The sequence below is a fragment of the Populus alba genome, chromosome 9 (genome assembly GCF_005239225.2).
Source record: "Populus alba chromosome 9, ASM523922v2, whole genome shotgun sequence".
NCBI lineage: Eukaryota > Viridiplantae > Streptophyta > Magnoliopsida > Malpighiales > Salicaceae > Populus > Populus alba.
Window position 1 is genome coordinate 13,037,477 of NC_133292.1, and position 22,138 is coordinate 13,059,614.

The 22,138-nt window shown below is 35.2% G+C and overlaps 4 protein-coding genes and 1 pseudogene across 6 annotated transcripts; 1 reads left to right on the plus strand and 4 right to left on the minus strand.

The window, feature by feature from the left end:
- Positions 1-9,524: 9,524 nt before the first annotated feature.
- On the minus strand, positions 9,525-10,746 carry LOC118032284 (uncharacterized). The gene has a single exon (XM_035036944.2). The coding sequence runs from the start codon at positions 10,705-10,707 to the stop codon at positions 10,003-10,005; it is 705 nt and encodes a 234-aa protein (XP_034892835.1). The 5' UTR covers positions 10,708-10,746; the 3' UTR covers positions 9,525-10,002.
- A 656-nt stretch (positions 10,747-11,402) lies between these two features.
- On the plus strand, positions 11,403-12,667 carry LOC118032283 (cysteine protease XCP1-like; annotated as a pseudogene).
- Positions 12,616-16,315, minus strand: LOC118032282 (damage-control phosphatase At2g17340). The gene is made up of 12 exons (XM_035036943.2): positions 15,988-16,315; positions 15,794-15,859; positions 15,625-15,691; positions 15,465-15,533; positions 15,101-15,241; positions 14,501-14,629; positions 14,270-14,356; positions 13,774-13,848; positions 13,621-13,698; positions 13,424-13,501; positions 12,974-13,036; positions 12,616-12,865 (listed from the first exon to the last, which is right to left on the minus strand). The coding sequence occupies exons 1-12, from the start codon at positions 16,155-16,157 to the stop codon at positions 12,785-12,787; spliced, it is 1,104 nt and encodes a 367-aa protein (XP_034892834.1). The 5' UTR covers positions 16,158-16,315; the 3' UTR covers positions 12,616-12,784.
- A 1,322-nt stretch (positions 16,316-17,637) lies between these two features.
- LOC118032280 (exopolygalacturonase) lies at positions 17,638-20,627 on the minus strand. Of its 3 annotated transcripts, none has more exons than XM_073411275.1 (7): positions 20,528-20,627; positions 19,448-20,351; positions 19,084-19,224; positions 18,800-18,976; positions 18,376-18,665; positions 18,047-18,275; positions 17,638-17,930 (listed from the first exon to the last, which is right to left on the minus strand). In XM_073411275.1, the coding sequence occupies exons 2-7, from the start codon at positions 19,667-19,669 to the stop codon at positions 17,703-17,705; spliced, it is 1,287 nt and encodes a 428-aa protein (XP_073267376.1). In that variant the 5' UTR covers positions 19,670-20,351; positions 20,528-20,627; the 3' UTR covers positions 17,638-17,702. The 3 variants fall into 3 exon arrangements, with proteins under 3 accessions (XP_073267376.1, XP_034892830.1, XP_034892829.1); XM_035036939.2 differs by lacking the exon at positions 20,528-20,627 and having other exon boundaries at positions 19,448-19,575; positions 20,105-20,522; XM_035036938.2 differs by lacking the exon at positions 20,528-20,627 and having other exon boundaries at positions 19,448-19,575; positions 19,972-20,522.
- A 31-nt stretch (positions 20,628-20,658) lies between these two features.
- Positions 20,659-21,724, minus strand: LOC118032281 (uncharacterized). Its single transcript, XM_035036942.2, has 2 exons — positions 21,424-21,724; positions 20,659-21,123 (listed from the first exon to the last, which is right to left on the minus strand). The coding sequence occupies exons 1-2, from the start codon at positions 21,601-21,603 to the stop codon at positions 20,950-20,952; spliced, it is 354 nt and encodes a 117-aa protein (XP_034892833.1). The 5' UTR covers positions 21,604-21,724; the 3' UTR covers positions 20,659-20,949.
- Between the last annotated feature and the right edge of the window lie 414 nt (positions 21,725-22,138).

The following is a 22,138-nucleotide window of genomic DNA, read 5'->3' on the forward strand; positions in this document are numbered from 1 at the left end:
ATAGAACTAATTGATTAATTATTATCGAACTCGGAAGAGGTAAGTTGGAGTTTTTGGTACATAATCACGTAGAATTGTAATTATTAGTGTTAGTATTATGTACTGTGTTGATTCGAAGTTTTGACGTTCATGGCAAACTGATAATAGGAATAGAAGAAGGGGCTCTGTTGCTTTGGGAGACTCTGCTGCTGCTGCTAATACTATTTCCTCCTGCTATTGCTAATGTCATCATCTGCTGCTGCTGCTAATACTATTTCCTCCTGCTATTGCTAATGTCATCATCTGCTGCTGATTCTCTCTCGGTCTCTTATCTTTCTAACACAAGGAAAGGAGAAGTAGCTTAACACCTCTGAGCTCAACAGACAGTTTTGGATTCGTTCTTTCTTTCTTTATGGTACAAAACAAAACGAGTTTAACTGAGAGAGAAAGAGGGAAGAATATTCTTTATTCTTCTTCTGGTACTATTTTTTTTTGCTTTACTTTACCTAATTTTCCACAGAACTTGATTGAGTTTGTCTGAATGCCCAACCCAGTTATTATTGTAAATTATTACAACATCCAATATGTTAAATTGACAGCACAGCCCTCGATCGCAACTAGTTGAATTGAGATTAATTATGTAAGTAATCGAAATGAGGAAACCCTGGAGGACAACGCAGATAATTAAATTTACCACGCCATGCATGCATGGAGGGTGCTTCACAGCATCATTATCAACCATGCATGTGTTTAATAAGATCATAGGTTTCAACATGCATGCCGCATTAACTTCAATATTAATTATTAGTAGCAAAAACTGCCAACATTGAGAGGGAGAAAAGCTATATATATATAGATATATATATTGCCATGGTTGAAAAGGAAATGAGTAAAGAGTTGAAAAAGCTCAACTACCAGTCGGTGCCCATTCCATGACGGCGGGATACCTTATTGTTTTTATATATTCCACTTGATCAAAAGTATATACCTTGAAAAAACAACACAGAAGATTCGCACCGACACCTTATATATAGTTACTAGCTTTGATACCCGCGCGATGCCGCGGGTATTTTTTTTGTATAAAAAATATTTTAAAAAATAAAAATTAAAAAATTTTGAATTTTTCGGCAAAGTTATACCCAAGAATCTTGAGTTTGGCTGCAACGTCTGACCTAAGAGTAATATTTATAATATTAATAATAAAATTAAACTTTTATGTCCCAAGTTTAAGTGAGCCTGATTGTAACACCAGACCCAAGAATATTGGATGTGGGTCTGGCTATAAGGTCGTGTCATAAAAGTGTGATAATTAAATAGAGTAATTAAAAAAAACAAAGAAAAAAAATCAACATAAAGGAAAAAACTAATGAAGAAAAAGAAAAAAATTTGAATTAATTGGGTTAACCCTTTAAACCAGGTTACCTCGTAAAACCTAGGATTTGCGTCATGAAAGTTTGATAACTAAATAGAAAAAAAAATGACGGGTTTACCTAGAATTAACCGGGTTAACCCAACAAACCAAGTTAACCTATCAAATCAAGTTAACCTGTTAAGCCCAGGATACGTGTCATGAAAATCTGATAATTAAATGGAAAGAAAATTAACTTTAACAAAATAAATCAAACCAAAAAAATTCATTAAAAAAAATTAAATCAATAACTCGTGAAATCAGGTTAATCTATCAAACCTGAGATTATCATGAAAATATGATAACTAAATAAAAAAATAATTTAACATTAACAAAATAAATCAAACCAAAAAAATTAAAAAGAAAACAACAAAAGAAAAAAAACAGTCATATAATATAATACAATATAATAATAATTATAATGAAAAAAACATGAGGAAAACTAAAGCTAAAGCTAAATTTTCAACCAACTAAATTTTAAAAAAAAAATTAACAAAGATAATTTAAAAAATAAACATGTGGGAAAACACTGCAACCAAACAAAAATCATGCAAGGGAAACACTGTAGTAATCCATAGTATTTTTTTTTCTTTTTGAAAAAAGCTACAAAGTTAAGTTCTCAACCAGCTTAATATAGAAAAAAAACCGAGATCCGTGTAATAAAAGTATGATAACTAAATTAATTTTTTTTTCACATTAACAAACTAAATTAAACAAAAAAAATTCATTAAAAGAAAAAAAAACACAAAGAAAAAAGCAAAACAAAAAAAAACCCATAGGCAAAACGAAAAAAAAATAAAAACAATAAAAAAAACAGTCAAGTGTTTCACTGTGTGCATAGCGACACATTATATGTAAAAAAACGGAAGAAACAAAAGCAAGGAAAAAACAAAACAAAACAGCTACAGTGACAAACCAATGCGTTAAAAAAACAAAAAAAAAACAAAAAACTGCTACAGAAAAACAAACCAAAAACGAAAAAAAAAATGCAACAAAAAAAAACATATGGGAAAAACACTACAGCCAAACAAAAATCATGCAAGGAAAACATTGTAGTAATCCATAGTATTTTTTTTTTCTTTTTGAAAAAAACTACAAAGTTAAGTTCTCAACCAGTTTAATATAGAAAAAAAACTGGGATTTGTGTAATAAAAGTATGATAACTAAATTAAATTTTTTTTTTCACATTAACAAACTAAATTAAACAAAAAAAATTCATTAAAAGAAAAAAAAAACACAAAGAAAAAAGAAAAAAAAAAACTCATAGGCAAAACGAAAAAAAAAATAATAAAAAAAACAGTCAAGTGTTTCGCTGTGTGCACAACGATACATTATATGTAAAAAACAGAAGAAACAAAAGCGAGGAAAAAAAATACTGCTACAGTGAAAAACTCACGTGTTAAAAAAAAACATGTAAAGAAAACAAAAAAAAAAAGAAATAAAAGGAAAAAAAACAAAAATGCAACAGAAAAAAAAATAAAAAAAAAAACTGAAAAAAAAAAAGAAAAGAAAAGAAAAAAATAATAAAAAAAAAACATTGTCACAAAAAAAAAAACTTTAGCTACAGTTAAATTCCTACACGTTTTAGTATATTGCTAGCTTTGATACCCGCGCGATGCTACAGTTGTTTAAAGTGAAATTAGCAATGTTATACAGCAAAACATATAACATTCATAATTAGCAAAAGACTTGACATTCATAAAGCTAGTTGCAAAAGTTAAGTAAAGATAGTTAAATCCAAATATAACAAAAGTATATAGAGTTACATATTTTACGCTTTATACATATAGATAGAGAAGTGGACGTCAATGAGCGGGAGGTTGTATTAACAAACCAGATGATAAAGACGTCCAATTAGCTTGTGATGTTCGATAAGAAAGCATTGATTAACTGAATGCTAGTTATTTTCCTGCAGCAAAAAATAAGTGCAACCATAAGCTATAAATTTTTTATAAAGCAATAAATATTAAATGTTCTTGACAATAAATTAGAAATGAGAAATAAAGATTTAATTGTTGCTGAGTATATGAGTTCATAAAGAAGGGAAAGCAATTAGAAAATAGATGTAAACCTTTTCAGTTGATGAAATGGAGAGGCGTTGCTTCTTTGAAAGTCCTGGTTTAGGAGCGTCATCATCTTCGTAGAGATGTTCCTTTGATGAGTCTGCATAATCTTTCAAGGGTTTTGGTTGGGGAAGTTGGGTGCTGAATCATATATTAAAAGGAAGTGCTTAAGTAATAGGAAGTGCAACAATAGGAATGCAAGGTAAAACCATTTATTTATTAGTAGAACGTTGAAGTAATAATTGTTATAGGAATGAATATAGAGTAATTATGAGATAGTGGTGTCAGTAAGCCCAACATGTTGAAATTAAAAAATAACAATTAAAATAATAATATAGTTGAAAAAGGATTCCACGGGATGATATTTGGATGTTGAATAAGATATTAAGAATGAAAGGGAAGACTATTTATAAATTCACAGAATAGTGAAGTAATAATTGTTAAAGGAATGTATATGAAGCAAATGAGACAGTGGCTTCGGCTAGTGCATCATCTTTGTATTGGGAAAAAACAAATAAAACTTTATCATGGTTGAAGTAGCATCGCGCAGGATCATAAATTTATGGCAGAATACATGGATTATTTTTTATGTGCGAGCAAGCGAACCAAACCTGTCGTGCGGCCCAGCATCATTGAAGATTAATGCTCTTTTTGACTGGCAATGACAACTGTCATGGAATGTGTCTTTTTGCGGAGAGGTGTGCTGTTGTGAAGCTGGAGTCTGAATTTGAGACTGATCTATACTCAAGGGATCTGCAAGGTTTGGTGTTGGAGGGGTGAAAGGTATGGAACTTCCAGCATCAGTGGTTACCGGGTTTGTTGCGTCAGCAACTTTAATGGGGCTAGCCGGGTTAATACATGCTTCAGTTGTAATGTCATCGAAGATGTTGCAAACATATATTTCACATCTGCTGAGAACAGATTTGTAGGCTCCAAATCGAAGCTGAAATATTTTTTGTTTTGTTTAATTTCTCAATCATTTGAGGTGGAACAATAAATGGGTCAGTGAATTTTTTGTCGAACACCAAATGATGAGCTGAAGCATTGAAAAAATACTTAGCTATCTTGCCAGAGAGAAGAAAGTTCGTGACATCTTGATCATCACTGACAATGCAATTAATTCTGAACCTAAAAGACATTAAAAGATGTTTTAGTTAATAACGAAACAAAGCACAGGGAAAAAATCCCTTAAGACTTTTGAAAATGCAAGGTTGTTTTGGTATGCATGGTAGTTGAACCATGGGACTGGTGTAGAGGTTGGATAGTCATGCTCCATGCATCGTAAATTATTAGGGAGTCCAGAGAGTGGCTTGTTGCAATCTGGACAGCTCTCACAACACCATTCCCTGATGATATAAATATACACCTACCAAATAAATTCTCACCAGAAACCTCATAAAAAACTCCCTAAATTATGAATAGCTTTTATATATATTATTATATAGGAGAGATTTCAAAGTTCAGATCTTTAAGCTAATAAAAACACTAATATTAGGTTCAATTACAATTAATTAGCTACTAAATAAAATTAATTGGCTACTCACCATAATTTATTAAAATAAAATGAGAAAAATGAAATGTCAATCAAGAACAGTTCAGGGGATCTCTATTGTTTTAGCCTAATTTATATAATTAAATAGTGACAAAAAGATTATTCATAAATTTATATGCGAATTTGCGTATAGTCATTAATTAAATATAAGTATTCCATGAGTTGTAATCTTGGACAGCCGTATAAAATTTCAAATATCTGTGTCCCCTTGCTATTATTTCACCAGATTTCTCTGCCACAAACCCATTTTTTTTTCTAGACTCTGATGATTAACTTACATGATGTGTGTGTGAGAGAGAGATATTAAATAATCTCTGAGCAATTTTTTTATAATTACTTTTTTTTTTAGAAAAAAATCTTATTATAAAGAGATTATTATATTATTTTTTAACTACAACATCAACAATGTAATGCTGCCGAACATCATTTAACAAAATTTGGCAATCCTGAGAACTAATATATTTATTTCTTTTTTTTCCAATTTATCTGTTTCTTAAACGAAAAGATTGGGGCATATTTATTTCTTTTTTTTTTTTTCAATTTATCTCCCTAGATCCCTTTTAAGTTTCAAGTAATCATGGGTTTATGTTACAAAACTCAGCGATTAAATTTGAGATTAATTTTGCTTCAAATTGAAGACCATTTTCTTTGAAAACCAAAAAAAAGAAGGATGGTTTGTTCAAAATTAGTTTTTTTCTTTTAAATTGTCCCCTTCTAAGGTTGTCTAAAATGCAATGAAAAAAAGACAACTTCACAAACACATGTGAAGAATCCAATAAAACCAGGAAGAAAAAAAAAACAAACTTTAGAAACACCGAATAAAAAGAAAATCAAAGTGCAATGAAATAAGCAGGCAATTTCGATCAACAGTAACTGAATGAACAACCCATGCAAACTAAAAAAACACACAACATTAAAAAGAGCAACTGAAAAGAAAGACAAATAGTAATGGAATAACCTGGAAATTCTGTTCACCAAGAGCCAAACAAAAAGCTGTCAAAAACTGAGTATCCTCTTGAATGCAATGGAAGAAGCAAACCCTTCAAAGCAAATGGAAAGAGACCAACATCCTATGAGTTACAATAAAATAAGATTAAGAAGCCATAAAAATCATAATAATTAAAAGAGAAAGAACGAAAGCATACTAATTGGAGAAGTTGCTGGAAAACAAAACCAAAACGAAAGGCAACGAAGAGGGCAAGAAAAAGAAACTACAGAAAATTGTAAAAGGATTTAAGACACCATCATGATCTTGCTTGTGCAAGTAAAATTGTTTCCCACGAAGAAAAGACTGAATTGCAAAAAGCAAAGAAAAAGCAATGTAAATTTTCAAAGCATTCAATACAGAAATATGATGATGTCGCTTTAATAGTTTTCAATGTAACTTAGTAAAATTGTTTCCCACGAAGAAAAGACAAAATTGCAAAAAGCAAAGGAAAAACAGTGTAAATTTTCAAAGCATTCAATACAGACACATGATGATGTCGCTTTAATAGTTTTCAATTTACAATGCTTTTAATAATATAATAATAATCAACAAACAACGAACTTGTGCAGGGAAAAAAAGCAAAGTCTATAGTAAATTGTTAAAACATTTAAAACATTTAATGCACCATCATGATCTTGCTTTAATAGGTTTCATTCTATAGTACTTTTAATAAATAATAATAATAATCAACAAAGACAAATGTTCATCTAAAAGCAACCAACTTGCGTAGGGAAACAAAGAAAAGACTACAATAAATTGTTAAAGAATTTAAAACATTTAATGCACCATCATGATATCGCCTTTGCATTTCCTACTGCAGATAAGAAGAGAAGACTCGACAGAAAAAAAAAAACAAAGATAAAACAGTGTATATTTGCAAAGTATTTAATACATTAATATGATGCTGCATGTAACTTTTGCAAGTCAAATCAGCAGCTAGCTACAGTTTTCCCCATTAAAATCTGCCAGGTAACTTTTGCAAGTCAAATCAGCAGCTAGCTACAGCTCTCCCCATTAAAATCTGCCAGGTACAACTCTTCCTATAATATAATACTAACTAATATAGAAAATCGTTCCATAAAAAAACAACACAGCACTTAGAAAGAAAATTGTTTTGTGGGGAAAGCACAGTACTTTCCCCACGCGTTTTAGAGTTCTGTTATATATATATAAATGCAAAGATTTCCTTATATATATATATAGTTGATGGGGGAGGAGACTATTCTATTATATATAGATGCAAAGTAAGTCTTTCACTACTAGAAAATCAATAAATACAAACGGAAATACCGAGAGAATATTTCCGTCGATAAATTTTCGAGGGATTTTACCGACAAAAATATTTCCGTGGGATTTTACCGACGAAAAGATTCCCTCGGTATATACCGAGGGAATTACCGTGGGAAAAAAAAATAAAGCAAAGCAAAAAAAAAAAAGATGACGTGTCATTTTTTACCAATGGAATTACCGACGGAATTTTTCCGTCGATAATTCCGTCGGTAAATCCGTCGGGAAATCCGTTGGTAAACTGTGAACACTGTTCATCATGTCAATTACAAAGGAAATTACTGACGGAATTTTTCCGTCGGTATTTTACAGAGAGCTCTAGAACTGTTTATCTTCCAATTGCACTTTTAATTGTTTTACTTTACGGACAAAATCACCGACGGATTGAAAATTCATCGGCGTGTTTTGGTGGTTTTCTGAAAAAATTCAATTGATTTAAAATTTTCATTTAAATATTACAGACGGAATCACCGACGGATTGAAAAATCATCGGTAATTTTTGGCGGTTTCTGAAAACTTTTTACGAAATTGAAAATTTAAATTAAATATTACCAACGGAATTACCGACGGAATAATTAAAAAATATTAATATTCAATAATCCGTCGGTAAATCCGTCGGTAACGCGCCTCAATAAAAAACCTGAATCCGCTTATTTCACAAGAGACAGACTCATTTCTTCTTCTTCTTCTTCTTCTTCTTCTACTACTACTACTACTACTTCTATGTCTTCTTCTTCTTCTTCTTCTTCTTCTACTACTTCTACTTCTTCTTCTTCTTCTTCTTCTTCTTCTTCACTATATGTAAAAACATCAATATCTATTTCTTTCTCTTCCTTTCTCTCCTTCTCTTTTCCTCCATGCTCGGGTATGTCTTCTTCTTCCTTCTTCTTTCTTCTTTTATCCTCTTAGTTTTCTTTAATTAATATGCTTCATGAATTTTTTTTCCTTAGCTTCACTTGCAAGTATATTAAGGTAAGATCTTTCTTTTTTCTTATTTTTTCATGATTTTTCACTATATTTGTTTTTTATTTAATTTTAATTGATTTTGTTCTTAATAATTGTATAAATGTTGTTGTGAGTTTTTTTTTTTTTCATATGAGATCAATTTTTAGTTGATTTATTTATAGGATTTTTAAATTTTTAGCAATTGCAACTTCATTTTTTTCATATGAATTTTTTAGTTGAATTAATTTTTTTGTTTTATTTATTTGTTACAAATTTGTTTGAGTTGATTTTCTTATTCTTTTTTCCAAGCATTTTGAGTATATATTATACAATGTTGATTTATGTTAATTTAATTATTTTATAATTTTATAAAATGAATTTTTTTTAAAATGTTTTTTAAATAATTACCGACGGATTTACCGACGGAAAATTTCCGTCGGTAAATCCGTTGGTAAATCCATCGGTAATAAAAAAAAATTTACCGACGCGTCTGTTCCGCCAATAAATCCGTCGGTAATATTATTACCGACGAGAGATTCACCGACGAAAATTTTCCGTCGGTGATTTAGTCGGTAAATTAATTACCGATGGAATATGTGTCTTATGCCGACGGAAAAATTCTGTCAGTAAAACTGTTAAATCTTGTAGTGTTTGTCTAGGAGGACTTCATCAAGAGGGAGGGAGGGAGGGAGGCATGCATGCATGAGCATGAGGTCCCTAGCTAGCTCCAAGATGTCCATGTCTCATGATGAATGCCATGTCTGTGAAGTGATCATTCATCCAAAGGAAAAACACAGGCAGCAGCAGCAGTTGATCAGAACCAGAGAGATACGGGTTTGATTTCTCTTTGGATCTATCTAACTTTGAATTGTACTCATGGCATGGCATCTCATGCATGGATATATATCGTCAAGAGGTCATCGTCCTCTCTCGCATGCACTTCTGAGTCCATATTCGCCGCCCGGCACTTCCCACCTTCTACCTTTGCGTTTATATATAGCCATTATATATACGCCTTCTCTCTTTCTTTCTCTTATGATTCAATTAAAAAATCCCAGTCATTAATTAAACCTTCAAGTATATGTGAAAATACACATAATTAATTAATACATCAACGTCACTCAACAATTCTTATGTGGACTGAAATCATTTTGTGATGGGTTTTGGGCCCCGAAGTGTCCGGTGAGAAGGGAAATCAGCTTGCTGGCTTCCTTGTGCAGAAAGAATTATAAATAAAGAGGGTAATATATTGCTTGAACAAGAAATTCATTGAACAACAATAACACGTACTTCCTTACAATAGAAGCTTCAAGAGTATAAATAATTAAATAAATAAATAAATAAAAATACTCATATACAACAGTAGAGTACAACATGGCTTAACGAAGTAAGTAGCAAGAACAATCTTTGGCTGGCAATGAGCAATCGGAACTGGCGGCTCCTTAATCTTGAAAGATACGTTGATTCATTCCTCTTCCTTGCCAATGAATTTGATTATGAATGAATCGATCTCTCTAAACCAATATCACTTATATCAATACCAGAAATATTATACTCTTCTAGGTATGTAATTACTTACAGCCACCAGTAACTCTCATGCACAAGCATTGACAAGAAAGAAAGAAAAGAAACATACAAAAAAGAATCCTATTTCTTGATCTGAATCTTGAATTCTTCAATTCTGATCTTATTGAACAAATTATCCAAGGCTTGATCAGCTTCCTTTGAACACCTCCAAATGTTGAAGATCGCATCAAGAATCTTGGAGGAACTGAAGGAATCAGATCGACCTGCAAGTTTGAGGAAGGACAGCTTTATCTCCAGACCTCGCAAGCTTTATTACCTCGGACCTGAACTTATAGAACACATGTCCCCAGCTCCCCTTGCTATGACAACCGAGAACCCTGGTCTCTTCTTCATTCATTTCAAGATCCTGAGCAAAAACGGGCTTTCTTGAAAGGATCCAAGACCAGCCCCAGTCCCACCATTTCTTAACGGAACTGCCAGCGTATTCCCCCATGGCCGAAACAGATTTGGATCTTTGAAATGCCCATTGAGTAGCAGGGGAAGAGATGGGCTGGATCTTGAGGGAAAGAGAGGAGAGTCTTCTACGCAGACCGGCTACAGCCTGGTCTTTAGAGAAGTGAGTTTGTGAGACTGGGAGAGCAGCAGAACTGTTTCTCTTTCGAAAGCTCTGGACAATGGAGCTCATTGTTATTAATATCAGGAGGAGAAGGAGAAGAGAATTAATTAAAGAGTTGGGATAGCAGTAGAGGTGGCCAGTGGTGATGGCGGGCGCGCGTGTGGGTGAAGGAACGAGGGGGATTAGGTAGAAAGAGTAGAGAGCACAGGAGGAGAGGGAGAGGGAGAGGGAGAGGGAGAGATTACAAGTGTTAACAGCTAGAGCACAGGCTGGTTTATTCGCAGAATCGAGGGAAGGATGGGTGGATGCTGACAGGGCAATGGGCTGCATGGTGGGGTCCATTTAAATGAATGGTTCTCCCTTCTTGCACACATGGTTTTCGTTGTTTCTAGGAGAGCTGTTTGTCCTTGCTGCCTTCCTGCCTTGTGAGGAATGCTACCTTAACTCCTTGAGTGATTTTTATACTAAACTAAAAGGATAATTAATTGAGATGACACCTGCTATTAAAAAGATTAAGAATCCCAATAATAGAACATAAGATAATAATTATAAACATATATATAATAAAATTAAATGATTGATGAAACACCATTTATATAATGCCATGTATATCACTTCATATGGAATCCTTCAAATATCTTTATCATTGTCCAATTATATAAAAACAAACAAAAAAACAAGCATAATCAATCTTTCTTCTCAGCTCTATCCTCCCATTTTATTTGTTGGAAAATACGATGTTACAGAAACTTTCAATGAATAACCTCTTTGTAAGAAAAAATAAAATACAAGGATCAAGAGTAGAGGAGGAGAGCTGTGCCTAGTTTGTTTTTTTTTTTTTTTAAATTGTTTTGATGTTCTAATGTTAAAAAGGTGAGAATGCTGACACTGATTTGAAAATTATTCCAAATACTTCACAAGGAAGTAAGAATTGAAAACCAAAGCTATATATAACACCCCCACTCCCTCCCTAATCTTCACCCATCTCTTCCTCTCAGTTCTCGTCTCTCATTTTACTATCATATTTCTCTATCTCTATGCATCTCTCAGTCGTAAAGATTTATTTTCTCACCTTCTTGGTTTCGTATGTTCGGTTCTAGCCCGTGATTTTTCAATTGTGGGTTACTCACCAGAACACTTGACTTCTGTTTATAAACTAGCTGAGCTATTTGAATTGTGGGTTTCTAGACATGGAAAGGCTTCCGATAGTCTCGATGAGAGGCTGCATGGGTTCGAGGTGTTCAGAGTCAACTTGAAGCACATTGACCACAGAACACAAGGAGATTACTAGCTACTGGCTTGGGTTGAATGAGCTTGCAGACCTGAGCCATGAGGAGTTCAAGAGCAAGTACTTTGGATTCCTAGGAAGAAAAGCTCTTAAGACTTCAGTTACAGAGATGTCGTGGACTCGCCCAAATCTGTTGACTGGAGAAAGTAAGGACATGTTACTCCTGTGAAGAGCCTAGGTTCCTTTGACAGTTGTTGGGCATTCTCAACAGTTGCAGCTGTTGAAAGCATAAACCAGATTGTCACAGGAAATCTAAATTCTTTGTCTGAGCAGCAGCTGGTCGATTGCGACACAAGTTTTAATAATGGCTGCAATGGAGGCCTCATGGATTATGCTTCTGAGTTCATAGTCAGCAATGGTGGACTCCACAAAGAGGAAGACTACCCATATCTCATGGAGGAAGGCACTTGTGACGTAAAGAAGGTAGATGCTGAAGAGTAACTAATAATGCATTCAATTGTTGAATACGACGGATAGAATTTGTCTAATACCTATTTGGTTGTTGTCTTCAGGAAGAAATGGAGGCGGTAACTATTACTGGTTACAATGATGTGCCACAAGATGACGAGCAAAGCCTCTTATGGGCACTAGCTCACCAGCCTCTCGGTGTTGCTATGGAGGCTTCTGGTAGAGACTCCCCATTCTATATCGGGGTCAGAATGTTGAATATGCTCTTACATCTATAATATACCTGCTTCTCTATCACGGAGAAGCATTAGACGGGGGCTCATTATGTGTGGCTTTTGGTTTTTGCAGGGGGTGTTCTGCGGATCTTGTGGAGCAAGTCTGGGTCATGGAGCACGAGCACCAGCAGCGGTTGGATACGGTTCATCAAAGGGGATAGATTATGTCATTGTGAATAATTCCTGGGGACCCAAGTGCGGTGAAAGAGGCTACATAAGGATGAAGAGAAACACAGGCAAACCTGAAGGGCTATGTGGGATCAACAAAATGGCTTCATATCCCACTAAAGAGAAGCACATCAATATGTTTTGTGCTTCTTTATTGATTTAAAAAACTGAATTCTATAGTTCATGGATATGTTCTAGGCGATGAGGCCTAAAATACATGTATATTGAACGGTTTGACCTGGAATAAATTGGGTTAGTATTACAGATAAGAATCAAAATTTTAACTCACGACTTCATTGTACTTGAAAACACAATCATAAAGCCGTCCCCCAAGGAACTGAGCAACCTCAGGATGTTTCACCTGTTTAAAAAGAAAACAAAAATTGGTTACAAGTTTGGCGAGACTATATAAAACAACGCACATGAATTGAAATCCTCAAAACTAAACAAATTCTATTCAAATAATTACCATCCCAATCTTGAGAGAGTCGCATTTAAACTGAGCATAAAGATTTGTCTCTATCCCACGGCCCTGCCAAAAGCAGTAAAGGTTATAAGTGCACACATTGGAGAATCATGCATTTCTTCAAGCTATTGAATTCACTTATAACAATGAATTAGAATATGCTAGCCCAGCTCCTTAATGTGGCTATCTTTTCTTTCCATTGTTCTTGGTTAGTCAAAAGATCCAACAACACCCAAAACATGTCCCGCCTTTGTCATTCCTAGACTAGAAACAAAAATCAAACTCCATTTTTATCCATTTTTAGCACACTATTTTTTTCCTTTTGACCTAGAACAATCAATGAAAGCCAGACATGCATAAAATAAAGTCACTATAGCTAATCATACATCTATATCCAGTTGGCCATTTTCAATCGTTTCTTTAAACACTAACTTTATTTTAGAAAGAACTTACCATTCCTTCCAATACTACTAGGTCTGCATCACTTGCTAGATAGGCTAGCACTTGGGATACTCTTGTAAGATCAATAACCTGCAAGGAGTGGAAAAGTAAAAGGGCTATTGCTATACAGCCGAGAGTGCCCTTCAGAAAAAGACAGACAACCATTCAACATGAAATACAAGTAAATAATGTAACACTTAAATTCTTACCGGCAAATCATTTCCAGAATTGGCTATCAAAAGATTTGACGTGTTGACACCCATAAGTTGTCCATTTTCATCCTTCAACTGGAAAATCAGATCTTAAGTCAGACACAACCAAGAATCAAGCAGTATCATAGTTCTACAAGTTCTTTCTATCACCTTTGCTATAATCTCTATCAGTTCAGTGTAAGTGACATCATTGATGGAAGGCATGTCATTGGCAGCCAACACAACCTGCAGATAGAGAGAGCCCAAATATGCTCAGGAAGAAAGCATTTAAACAGTAGTTATTATAGCATCTTGTATAAATGCTTTAAAACTAAAAAAAATATTTCCAGGACCCATCATGAAATTTGAGCACAACTTAATTAAATGAAAAGCACCTCAACTTTGAAGACCAGTATAAAAATATGAAAAGAAGAGTGCTCAAAACCACAGGATCAGTTTCAAAATCAAAATACTATTGGTCAGTGTTTCGTACATATTGAATACCAACAGTCTACTGACAAACTAGTTATCAAGCTAAACTGACGCCTTCAACTGATTCTTTACAAAGTGAAAGTGAACAACCTGACTTCATATTTGAAGCAAACTGTTGGGCTTGTGATATAAAAAATAAATGTGTCACAGATTGTAATTCAAATGTAAATGAAACCTGAGTTCCATGCCGCAGTAGCTCTCTTGCAAAGGGCAAAATACCCAAAATTATATCTGCACCGGAATTATCAACAAAGATGACAACCTGTCATGAACAACGAGGAAGCTGGTAAGATTTTTTTTCTTTTTTCCTAGTACAAATGGAATCATCAACATCTTTTACAGATGTACTTGTAATTCACTAACACGACTGAAACCTCATGTAAAAGAATTCAGTCTTGTATTTCACCTTTTTCCATGATTTCTTGCTCCATTTCACTTTAAAGGCGTCCAAGTCATCAATGACCCAGGGTCGAGGGACAAGATTTTGACAACTAGCTAAAAAGGACATTCCATCCTTTGAGAAAACCTCAGCAAGCTGCATGAAGTGGGAAAAAAAGGATAGACATCAATCAAGAAGTATTTAAATTGCACAACCAAAACAGAATCTATATCCTCAAGAGAAGAAATAAAATTTAAGCAGAAACCAAACTGTTACAGAAACAAAACAACTGCTTTTGCTAAAAGTTAGAGAGGGTGATAATTTGAAGAAATTCCCAAAAAGCAATGGCATCAATGATAAAACAAAAAAAATGAAAGATGGTCGAGTTACGAGCATAAAACATTAATGCAACAGTAATCCAGAGGGTGATCTAAAACGAAGGGGTCATAGAAAAGGAATGCTGATGGTAAGTTCAGGGAATGAGGGGAGAAGAGCAGGACCCCAAATAGAGAGAAAGCGTGTGATCAAAATAAATAACTCTAGAATCCATGTAGTTTGGATTCAAATTCCATTCACAAACAAGTTCATAACTTGTTAAAAGATTATCTCGAATAAACATTAACTAACCTCTGCCGAACCGAGGTCGAAGATATTCCCAGCAAATATTCCTCTGACAAGATTTTCTAGGCGCTTGGGCTCATCTTCAATAGCATCATTAAGCTGAACTACATCCTTAAAGAGTGATATAGCCTTTGCATTCTCTTCATCCTATTGCATCACCAAAAAGGGGTGCGCTTTTCAAGTGTATAGGCAAAAGGGGATAGTATTGCAAGGAAAAACAAACGTACCCAACACACACATACACACACAAACATGGAAAGGAAAAATATCTCAATCTTTCACCATTGACAGGCGCTATAATTAACACACGGTGAACGTTTATAATTCAGCTTTATTGAAAGTAAAAGGACATGATTTGAGAGTGACTGACCTTGACTTTCTTGAATATGTCTATAAATCCCAACTCTCTAAGGATTATCTCCCGCAGTCTGCAGAGAAGCTACCAGGGAGAGAGAGAGAGCAATTGATAACTTAAAAGAGGGGGGGGGGTAATGTAGAGAAGAAGAGAAGAGGAAGGTCAGGGAAGTTACAACGCAATCGGGAGGGCCACCATGGCTTTCCGGGTCTTTCTTAAAGTCCTCCAGTACATCACCATATCTTATTTAAAAAAAAAAAAAACCCTCATATCAGTAAACAATAAATAAATAAAATGGAATAGATACATAATTAATAAGAAGAAATAGTGCCAAAAAAGGGTACCTCTGAGCGAATTTTTCAGCTCTGACAGGGGCATCAGGAACAGTAGGATCACTTTCAGCACGCTTCCTGCACCCAAAAAAACAAAATAATAGTTGAGTAAAAAACAAATAATAATAGTAATAATATATATATATATATATAGAGAGAGAGAGAGAGCGATTGCGATTGAATTGAATAGAAAAGAAAAGAATTACTTGAAGGAGGGAATGGAATTGAGAAAGAGGTCAATCCATTGGAGCTCGGTAGGGGTTGGTTTCTTAGGATTGTCTGAGGGGAAGCGGTAAGGAATGGTGCAAGCTCTGTAATTGGATTCGATCGGCGTCAACAGCAACGGGAAGGCTACCATCTCCGATTCGCTCTCCATCGATCTTTCCCCTCTACTCAGCCTGATGATACAGTTGATACGTGTGCAAAATGTAGGTGGATGATAGATAGGTTTGGGCGAAAGAAACCCACTTTGGTCACTTGATAGATATCTTTCCTCTTTGTACTCGAAAATGGTTAAAACTAAACTCTTTACCCCAACGCTGATTCGAATATTGTCGACACCTTTATGATGATTTAAAAGTGTTTTTAAAAAAGTTTATTTTTTTTTTAATTAAAAATATATTTTTTTTTTTAAATTAGTATATTTTTTATATTTTTAAATTATTTTGTTTTAACTGATTTTAAAAATAATTTAAAAAAAATATTATTAATATATTTTTTTAAGTAAAAAATATTTTAAAAAAATAATTATAATTATATTTTCAAACAAGTTTTAGTATAAAGAAAGAGAAAGGTGAAGGAGAAATAAGAACTTGCACGTTTTTTAAGGTCAATAATTTTAGGCGAATTAAAAAGAAATTAAGATAATTACTGCTAGAGATTAAATGCTATCAATAACTTCACTACTGGTTTTATCGGATTTATAATAATTAATTTATTTTGAAAACAAAATGCCTAAAACCGTATTAATATTTGGTTTAAATCTTATAAGCCCTCAGGATCCACCTGGTTACTTGCAATTTTTATTATTATTTTGACCTGGAGATTATGGTCGATAAACAAGCGCGTGCATCAAGCACCATGGTCGTGTGAAAATGGATGGTTTTTGCAAGTTATTCTATTAATGTCCAAGTGTGTGTGAGTTGCTCATCGCATGTATTTTATGTGTTCATCGTCGTTGATCCATCCTCGTATATTTTTCTGGTGGTAGCTAGGCTGATCATTGCCAAATATTGCAGAGGGTGGAAGGTGGTCCGGTGATCTAGCTACCATCTCACTGGACAAAAACACATGGATGCTCTCAGCGACTAAGATCACTGAAAAACCTAGGAGGTATCCTTCGAAACCCACAGTCCAAACACCATTGTTGTCTCGTGAGAGACCCACATATCCCGGTTTCCAGCACAGCTTCCATCAGTATATATTCTCACCTTGATAAAACCATATTCACTAGGCTTGTGAGAGGGCCCGTACTTTGCAAGCTTTGCTCTCATTAGACTTTCCAAAAGCCAACCTGCAATCTCCAAGACGCCGTGTGATTTTTCAATTAATCTGAACAGTACTTAATTCGACTCAAGTGAGCATAAAACCAATGAATCCTTTCCCCCCTCTCTCTAATATGATCAAGAGCATGTCCAGAAAGAGGAAAATCACCACTCCATCTATGTCTGTCCAGAAAGAAACCCGACCTCTAGCCATCCCCAACTTGTATACCCATCACGATTACTTGTGCCTTTCCACGCTGGAGAGGCCGAAGATTGAGAGTGGAAGTTTGCACCCCTTCACCATTTTCATTTTGTAAAACGCTTGCATGGCATGATCTCTCGCAATCAAAGAATCATCCGTTCAATTGAACAGGCAGGCAACATGACTCTCTTTTTATAAATAATAAATAAAGGCCCTTCACCTTTAACACTACTAGCTAGGCACATGGTGGTGGAATTTGTTCGCCAATGTACCTAGCTCTAACATTTTTACATGATGAAGTGGCTTGTTTCTCCCCTGATGACAATTCCAAGTGAACATTCTCGAGGTATATGTTCTGGCACGGTATCTCCTTGCTACATTCCAGCGCTACTGCCACTGCAGATGATGAGGTCCCTCTTATCTGCTTGAAATATACATCACTTAGCTTCACCTTAGATGGTTCCTGCACAAGACCAACATATTTCATTATTTAAACATTGCTGCCTTCGACTTATGCCTCTAATCCTACGTTCCAGCACTTTCAAAGCTAGCCTCAAAGAATGGAAACCATTGACTTACTGTGGAGGTGCAAGAACTGAATGGGCAATATGACTGATCAATTATTATTGGATTGGTCACATTGTTCATCACAATGTTCTCAAATGTCATATTGGTTGCTGCGCTGCTACCTGGGGAGTTTGCCCATGTTTTTATCCTGATGCCATTCATGGTTCCTGATATGGCACAATCTCTAACAACTAGCCCACTTACATCCCCTTCGTTCTCATATCTTCCCAAGCTTCCAACACTATTAGACCAAGGAACATTTACCCTATATGTTAATCACCTGTACGAAATTAAATAGGAGGTATATGTACCACTTGAACTAGAAGAAAATTCAAGGGCACCTGATTCCATGACCAGGTCCGCATCTGATTCTTGTGATGGTAACCTGAGAATTTCCTTGTCCAATAGAAATGCAATCATCACCAGTACCAATAAGCGATTGAGAGATATAGACGCTAGAGCTTCGCTCCACGTGGATACCGTCAGTGTTGGGGCTGTCTGCTGGTGCAGAAATCTTGATTTTAGTACCTTTGAAGTTCTTGCATTCGACAAGAGCTATATGAAAGAACTTGCTATTCAGTGAAGTTATGCCTTGGACTACAGTCTGGTTCATTGCCACAAATTTTACATTCTGAAAACACGAGGAAAATTCATACATATATTCCTATTAGATTCTTTCACCATGCTAAAATGCATTTTATGCCTTAACTCGATTCTCACAGCCTAGAGATAGAATCAGGAAGTGTGATAAAGGTTAGCACATACAGTTGGAAGAAGTTTACACTTTGAGTCTTTGGTGCAGTTATTGTAAGGCCAGGCTTTGGCACCTTGGCCATCAAAGGTTCCACCTCCGGTCAAAGTTAGCCTCTCCAGCCATCCAAATTCAACCCAACCAGTTCCAGATCCATAACTAGACAACTTTGTTGTAGCCTTTAAATAACCCTGAAAGTTCATTTCTAAGTTAGAACCATCAACCATGATTCAAGAGTTTAAAGATGATTGGAAACAGAAAGAATGAGAATAGGTTGTCCGGAAAGATGAGATCTTGCCTTCATGTAGACAGTAAGAGACGATACATTTTTGCAAGGGCCTGCAAATTTAACAGGGCCAATCAAGTACATTCCTTTTGGTATCAGAAGTTTAACCTTTCCTGTTGCTCTACACGCCTCCTTCCATGCTGCTATGAAGGCCTGGAATCACAAAATTAATTTGTACAATTCATTCTAAAAGGAGATAAAATGCTAATTCTTTATCCTGCACTACTCTCACAAGTTTAAGCAGGTAAAGTTGAGTTGTTAAAAAGCCAAGTCTGCCAACCCAGGAAAGAAAATTGAGGCAGATGAGGAATTCCTAACTAGCAAAAGTTTCTTTGTTTAAATTTTTGTAACTTGAGATCATATAAAGAAAACAAACCTTGCTGTCATCAGTTCTGCCATCAGCTCGAGCACCGAATCTCATGACGTCAAAGAGGAGAGAGCTGTTTCCCTTGTGGTGCGAGATTGGTCTTCTTGCTTCAACTTCAAGGCCTTGTCCATCTGCACCTGTGAAAACAGCAGCATTGAAACAAAAGAAGGACAATAACAGCAACAGCATCCAGGTACCGCTTCCATGGCTCGTCATGTTATTGCTGTACATTGGTTATCCTTGTTGTGAGATTATGACTAGTTAAGGAGGTTGGTTTCTTTTTGATTGATTAAAGGAGGGGTCGTTTTTTCAGCAGAAGAATTAAAGCAGGGTTTGAATTCATAAGAAAGGGCGGGCTTTTGCTTTTGGGTTAAGACCCAATACAGAAACTGCCATTAACTTCCCTCCCCACTACATCACTGCTATTAACCGTCTCACTGCCACAGCCTTCCCAGACCTCTCACTCTATTCATTTTGATTTTGATTTTGATTTTCTTAAAAAAAAAAAAAACCAAAACCAAATCTACCCTGACCTCCAAATCACGTTTTGAAAATGCAAGCTGAAAAATCACGTTGGTGATTATACGTGCTAATTGCTTCCATGATTTCTCGTGATCACTCGGCCAGCTTCCCCAGATTCCAGTCCACATTCTACAAGATAATCACCTTAGATAATTATTGGTCTTGACGTAAATCTGCACTCTGGATCATCAACAATTGCTACCAACTCGAGTGGGGAATTGAACATACGAACATGATTAATCAATGGGTTTGAATTTGGAACGAACCCAACTCCTCAATCAGCATGCCACTAAGACAAGAACACATCCATTATTACAGCCATGGTGATCCGTCTCCTTCTGTTCCTTTTACTTACATCATGAAAGCACCTTCATTGGTTATAATATGATCACTGCAATTACCAAGTAATTAAGACACAATTTATCATTAGCTATCTGTAGGTATTCCATGTATTCAGAAAAACAACATGATGGTGATAACATTTCCAACAGAAGGAGACCAACAGCCAAACTCGGTGATGCTGCTAATTTTGATTGATAGTTTATAGCAAGAACAGCATGTTAAGACATCCATGGATAGTTCCATTTGCGACTGCAGCAGACATTCATTTTAGACACCTGGTGCTGATAGATTAATTAAGAGATGGTCCTGCAATTTTAGTTTAGCAGAGAAACCTGTAGCAACTCTTTACTTCCGGATTCGAATCAATCACATACTACCCTTGAATATTGAATTAAATCACATGCCTAGAAGAAGCATTGTCACTTCAAGTAGCACAGATATACATAATTAATGGATTTGAAAAGAACCAAATTCATTCCTCAGATAGCAAGTGAGCAAGGAAAGAATACTGCATATTAGAGTCACGATCTAAGATGGGTCCTCTTCTTTCTTTCTTTCCTTTTCTCAGAGGGAAGCTAAGCTAACAATATGAGGAGGAATGGATGAAGGCGAGGCCCGTGTTCACACATTTTCTTAAATAAAGCCCCTCATTTCTTTGCCTTTGAGAATCTGAGGCATCGATACTTCTCGCCACTAACAGTGATTTCCAGAGCTCCATCTTGATTATCCTGATTAGAGGCGGTTCCCATGAGAACACTTTTCTCTTTCTCGAGATTTTCTTTCTCCATCTTCAGCCTTGCTTCCTGGCGAGCAATCTCTGCCTGGGAGGAGACAGACAGACAAAGACATACAGAAACAGAATTAGCAACAGAAGAGGAGCAGAGAGACAAACAGGGATTATAGTTACTACTTATTACAGGGTAGGATCTGTTCAATCAAAATCATGCTACTAATTTAACTAGTAAGTTCGGGAATGGCAAATTCAATTGATCCTCTTTATTGTTATTATTGTTGTTTTTATTTATGACAGTGAGTATTATTTGGTTGCATGATAACATTATTAGGAATCAATCAATCAATTAATTGAAAAAAATTCCAGAGAAGAAGAAGAAGAAGAAAACCTCGCGGCGAGAGAGCTCAGCCTTCCAAGCAGCTTCACGCTCGGCGACTTCGCGTTCACGTTCTTCGATGTAACTCTGCATCTCTCTTTCTTTCATAATTCTGTCCTGTATATCTGCATCCAACGCTTCTTTCAGCTCCTGCACGAACTTGTCCACCACCGCCTTTATTCTCATTGACATCCTCCTCCTCCTCCTCTTCTTCTTCTTCTAATTGGAACAAACCGCTCCCCTCTCTCCCTCCCTCTCTCCTCTCTCTCTCTCTCTCTCTCTATATATATATATATATATATATATATATATATATGGATTATTGGTTTTTTTTTTTTTTTGGTAAGTAACGAATAATTAAAAAGGAAGGAAGGAAGGAAGCAGAAGCAGCGATGAAAGACAAAAAGAAAAAACAGAGAAAGAAAGGGTTTTGGAGAAGCAGAAAAATAAATATTATTTAAATACCCCTCCAGACAGACGGACCAAATCCCATTTCAATTTCAGGCCTCTTCTTTCTTCCCTTCCCCCACCATTGCAAACGATACCGTTTCATCTATTTTAGTTTTTCACTCTTTTGTCTCCTTCGTTCTTCTTCTTCTTTTTTAACTAGAGAAAAAAGTAAATACTTCTGCATGTTATTAAACCTAGTTTAACATGTTAATTTTAAATTTATAAACTTAATTTCTTATCTAGTTCAATTTTAAAATTAAAATTTTTTAAATTATGT

What these genes read in the sequence shown, in the direction of transcription:
- LOC118032282 (XM_035036943.2), bottom strand. Translation starts at nt 16,157, where the DNA reads ATGGAGAGCGAATCGGAGATGGTAGCCTTCCCGTTGCTGTTGACGCCG. An exon ending in AATTCCATTCCCTCCTTCAA is followed by an intron (nt 15,860 to 15,987) that starts GTAATTCTTTTC and finishes TTTTGGGTGCAG; the next exon opens with GAAGCGTGCTGAAAGTGATC. An exon ending in GTGGCCCTCCCGATTGCGTT is followed by an intron (nt 15,534 to 15,624) that starts GTAACTTCCCTG and finishes TCTCCCTGGTAG; the next exon opens with CTTCTCTGCAGACTGCGGGA.
- LOC118032281 (XM_035036942.2), bottom strand. Translation starts at nt 21,603, where the DNA reads ATGTCAATGAGAATAAAGGCGGTGGTGGACAAGTTCGTGCAGGAGCTG. An exon ending in CTGAGCTCTCTCGCCGCGAG is followed by an intron (nt 21,124 to 21,423) that starts GTTTTCTTCTTC and finishes GTCTCCTCCCAG; the next exon opens with GCAGAGATTGCTCGCCAGGA.
- LOC118032284 (XM_035036944.2), bottom strand. Translation starts at nt 10,707, where the DNA reads ATGGACCCCACCATGCAGCCCATTGCCCTGTCAGCATCCACCCATCCT.
- LOC118032280 (XM_073411275.1), bottom strand. Translation starts at nt 19,669, where the DNA reads ATGTACAGCAATAACATGACGAGCCATGGAAGCGGTACCTGGATGCTG. An exon ending in GCAGAACTGATGACAGCAAG is followed by an intron (nt 19,225 to 19,447) that starts GTTTGTTTTCTT and finishes TTGTGATTCCAG; the next exon opens with GCCTTCATAGCAGCATGGAA. An exon ending in TCAGTTCTTGCACCTCCACA is followed by an intron (nt 17,931 to 18,046) that starts GTAAGTCAATGG and finishes GGTCTTGTGCAG; the next exon opens with GAACCATCTAAGGTGAAGCT.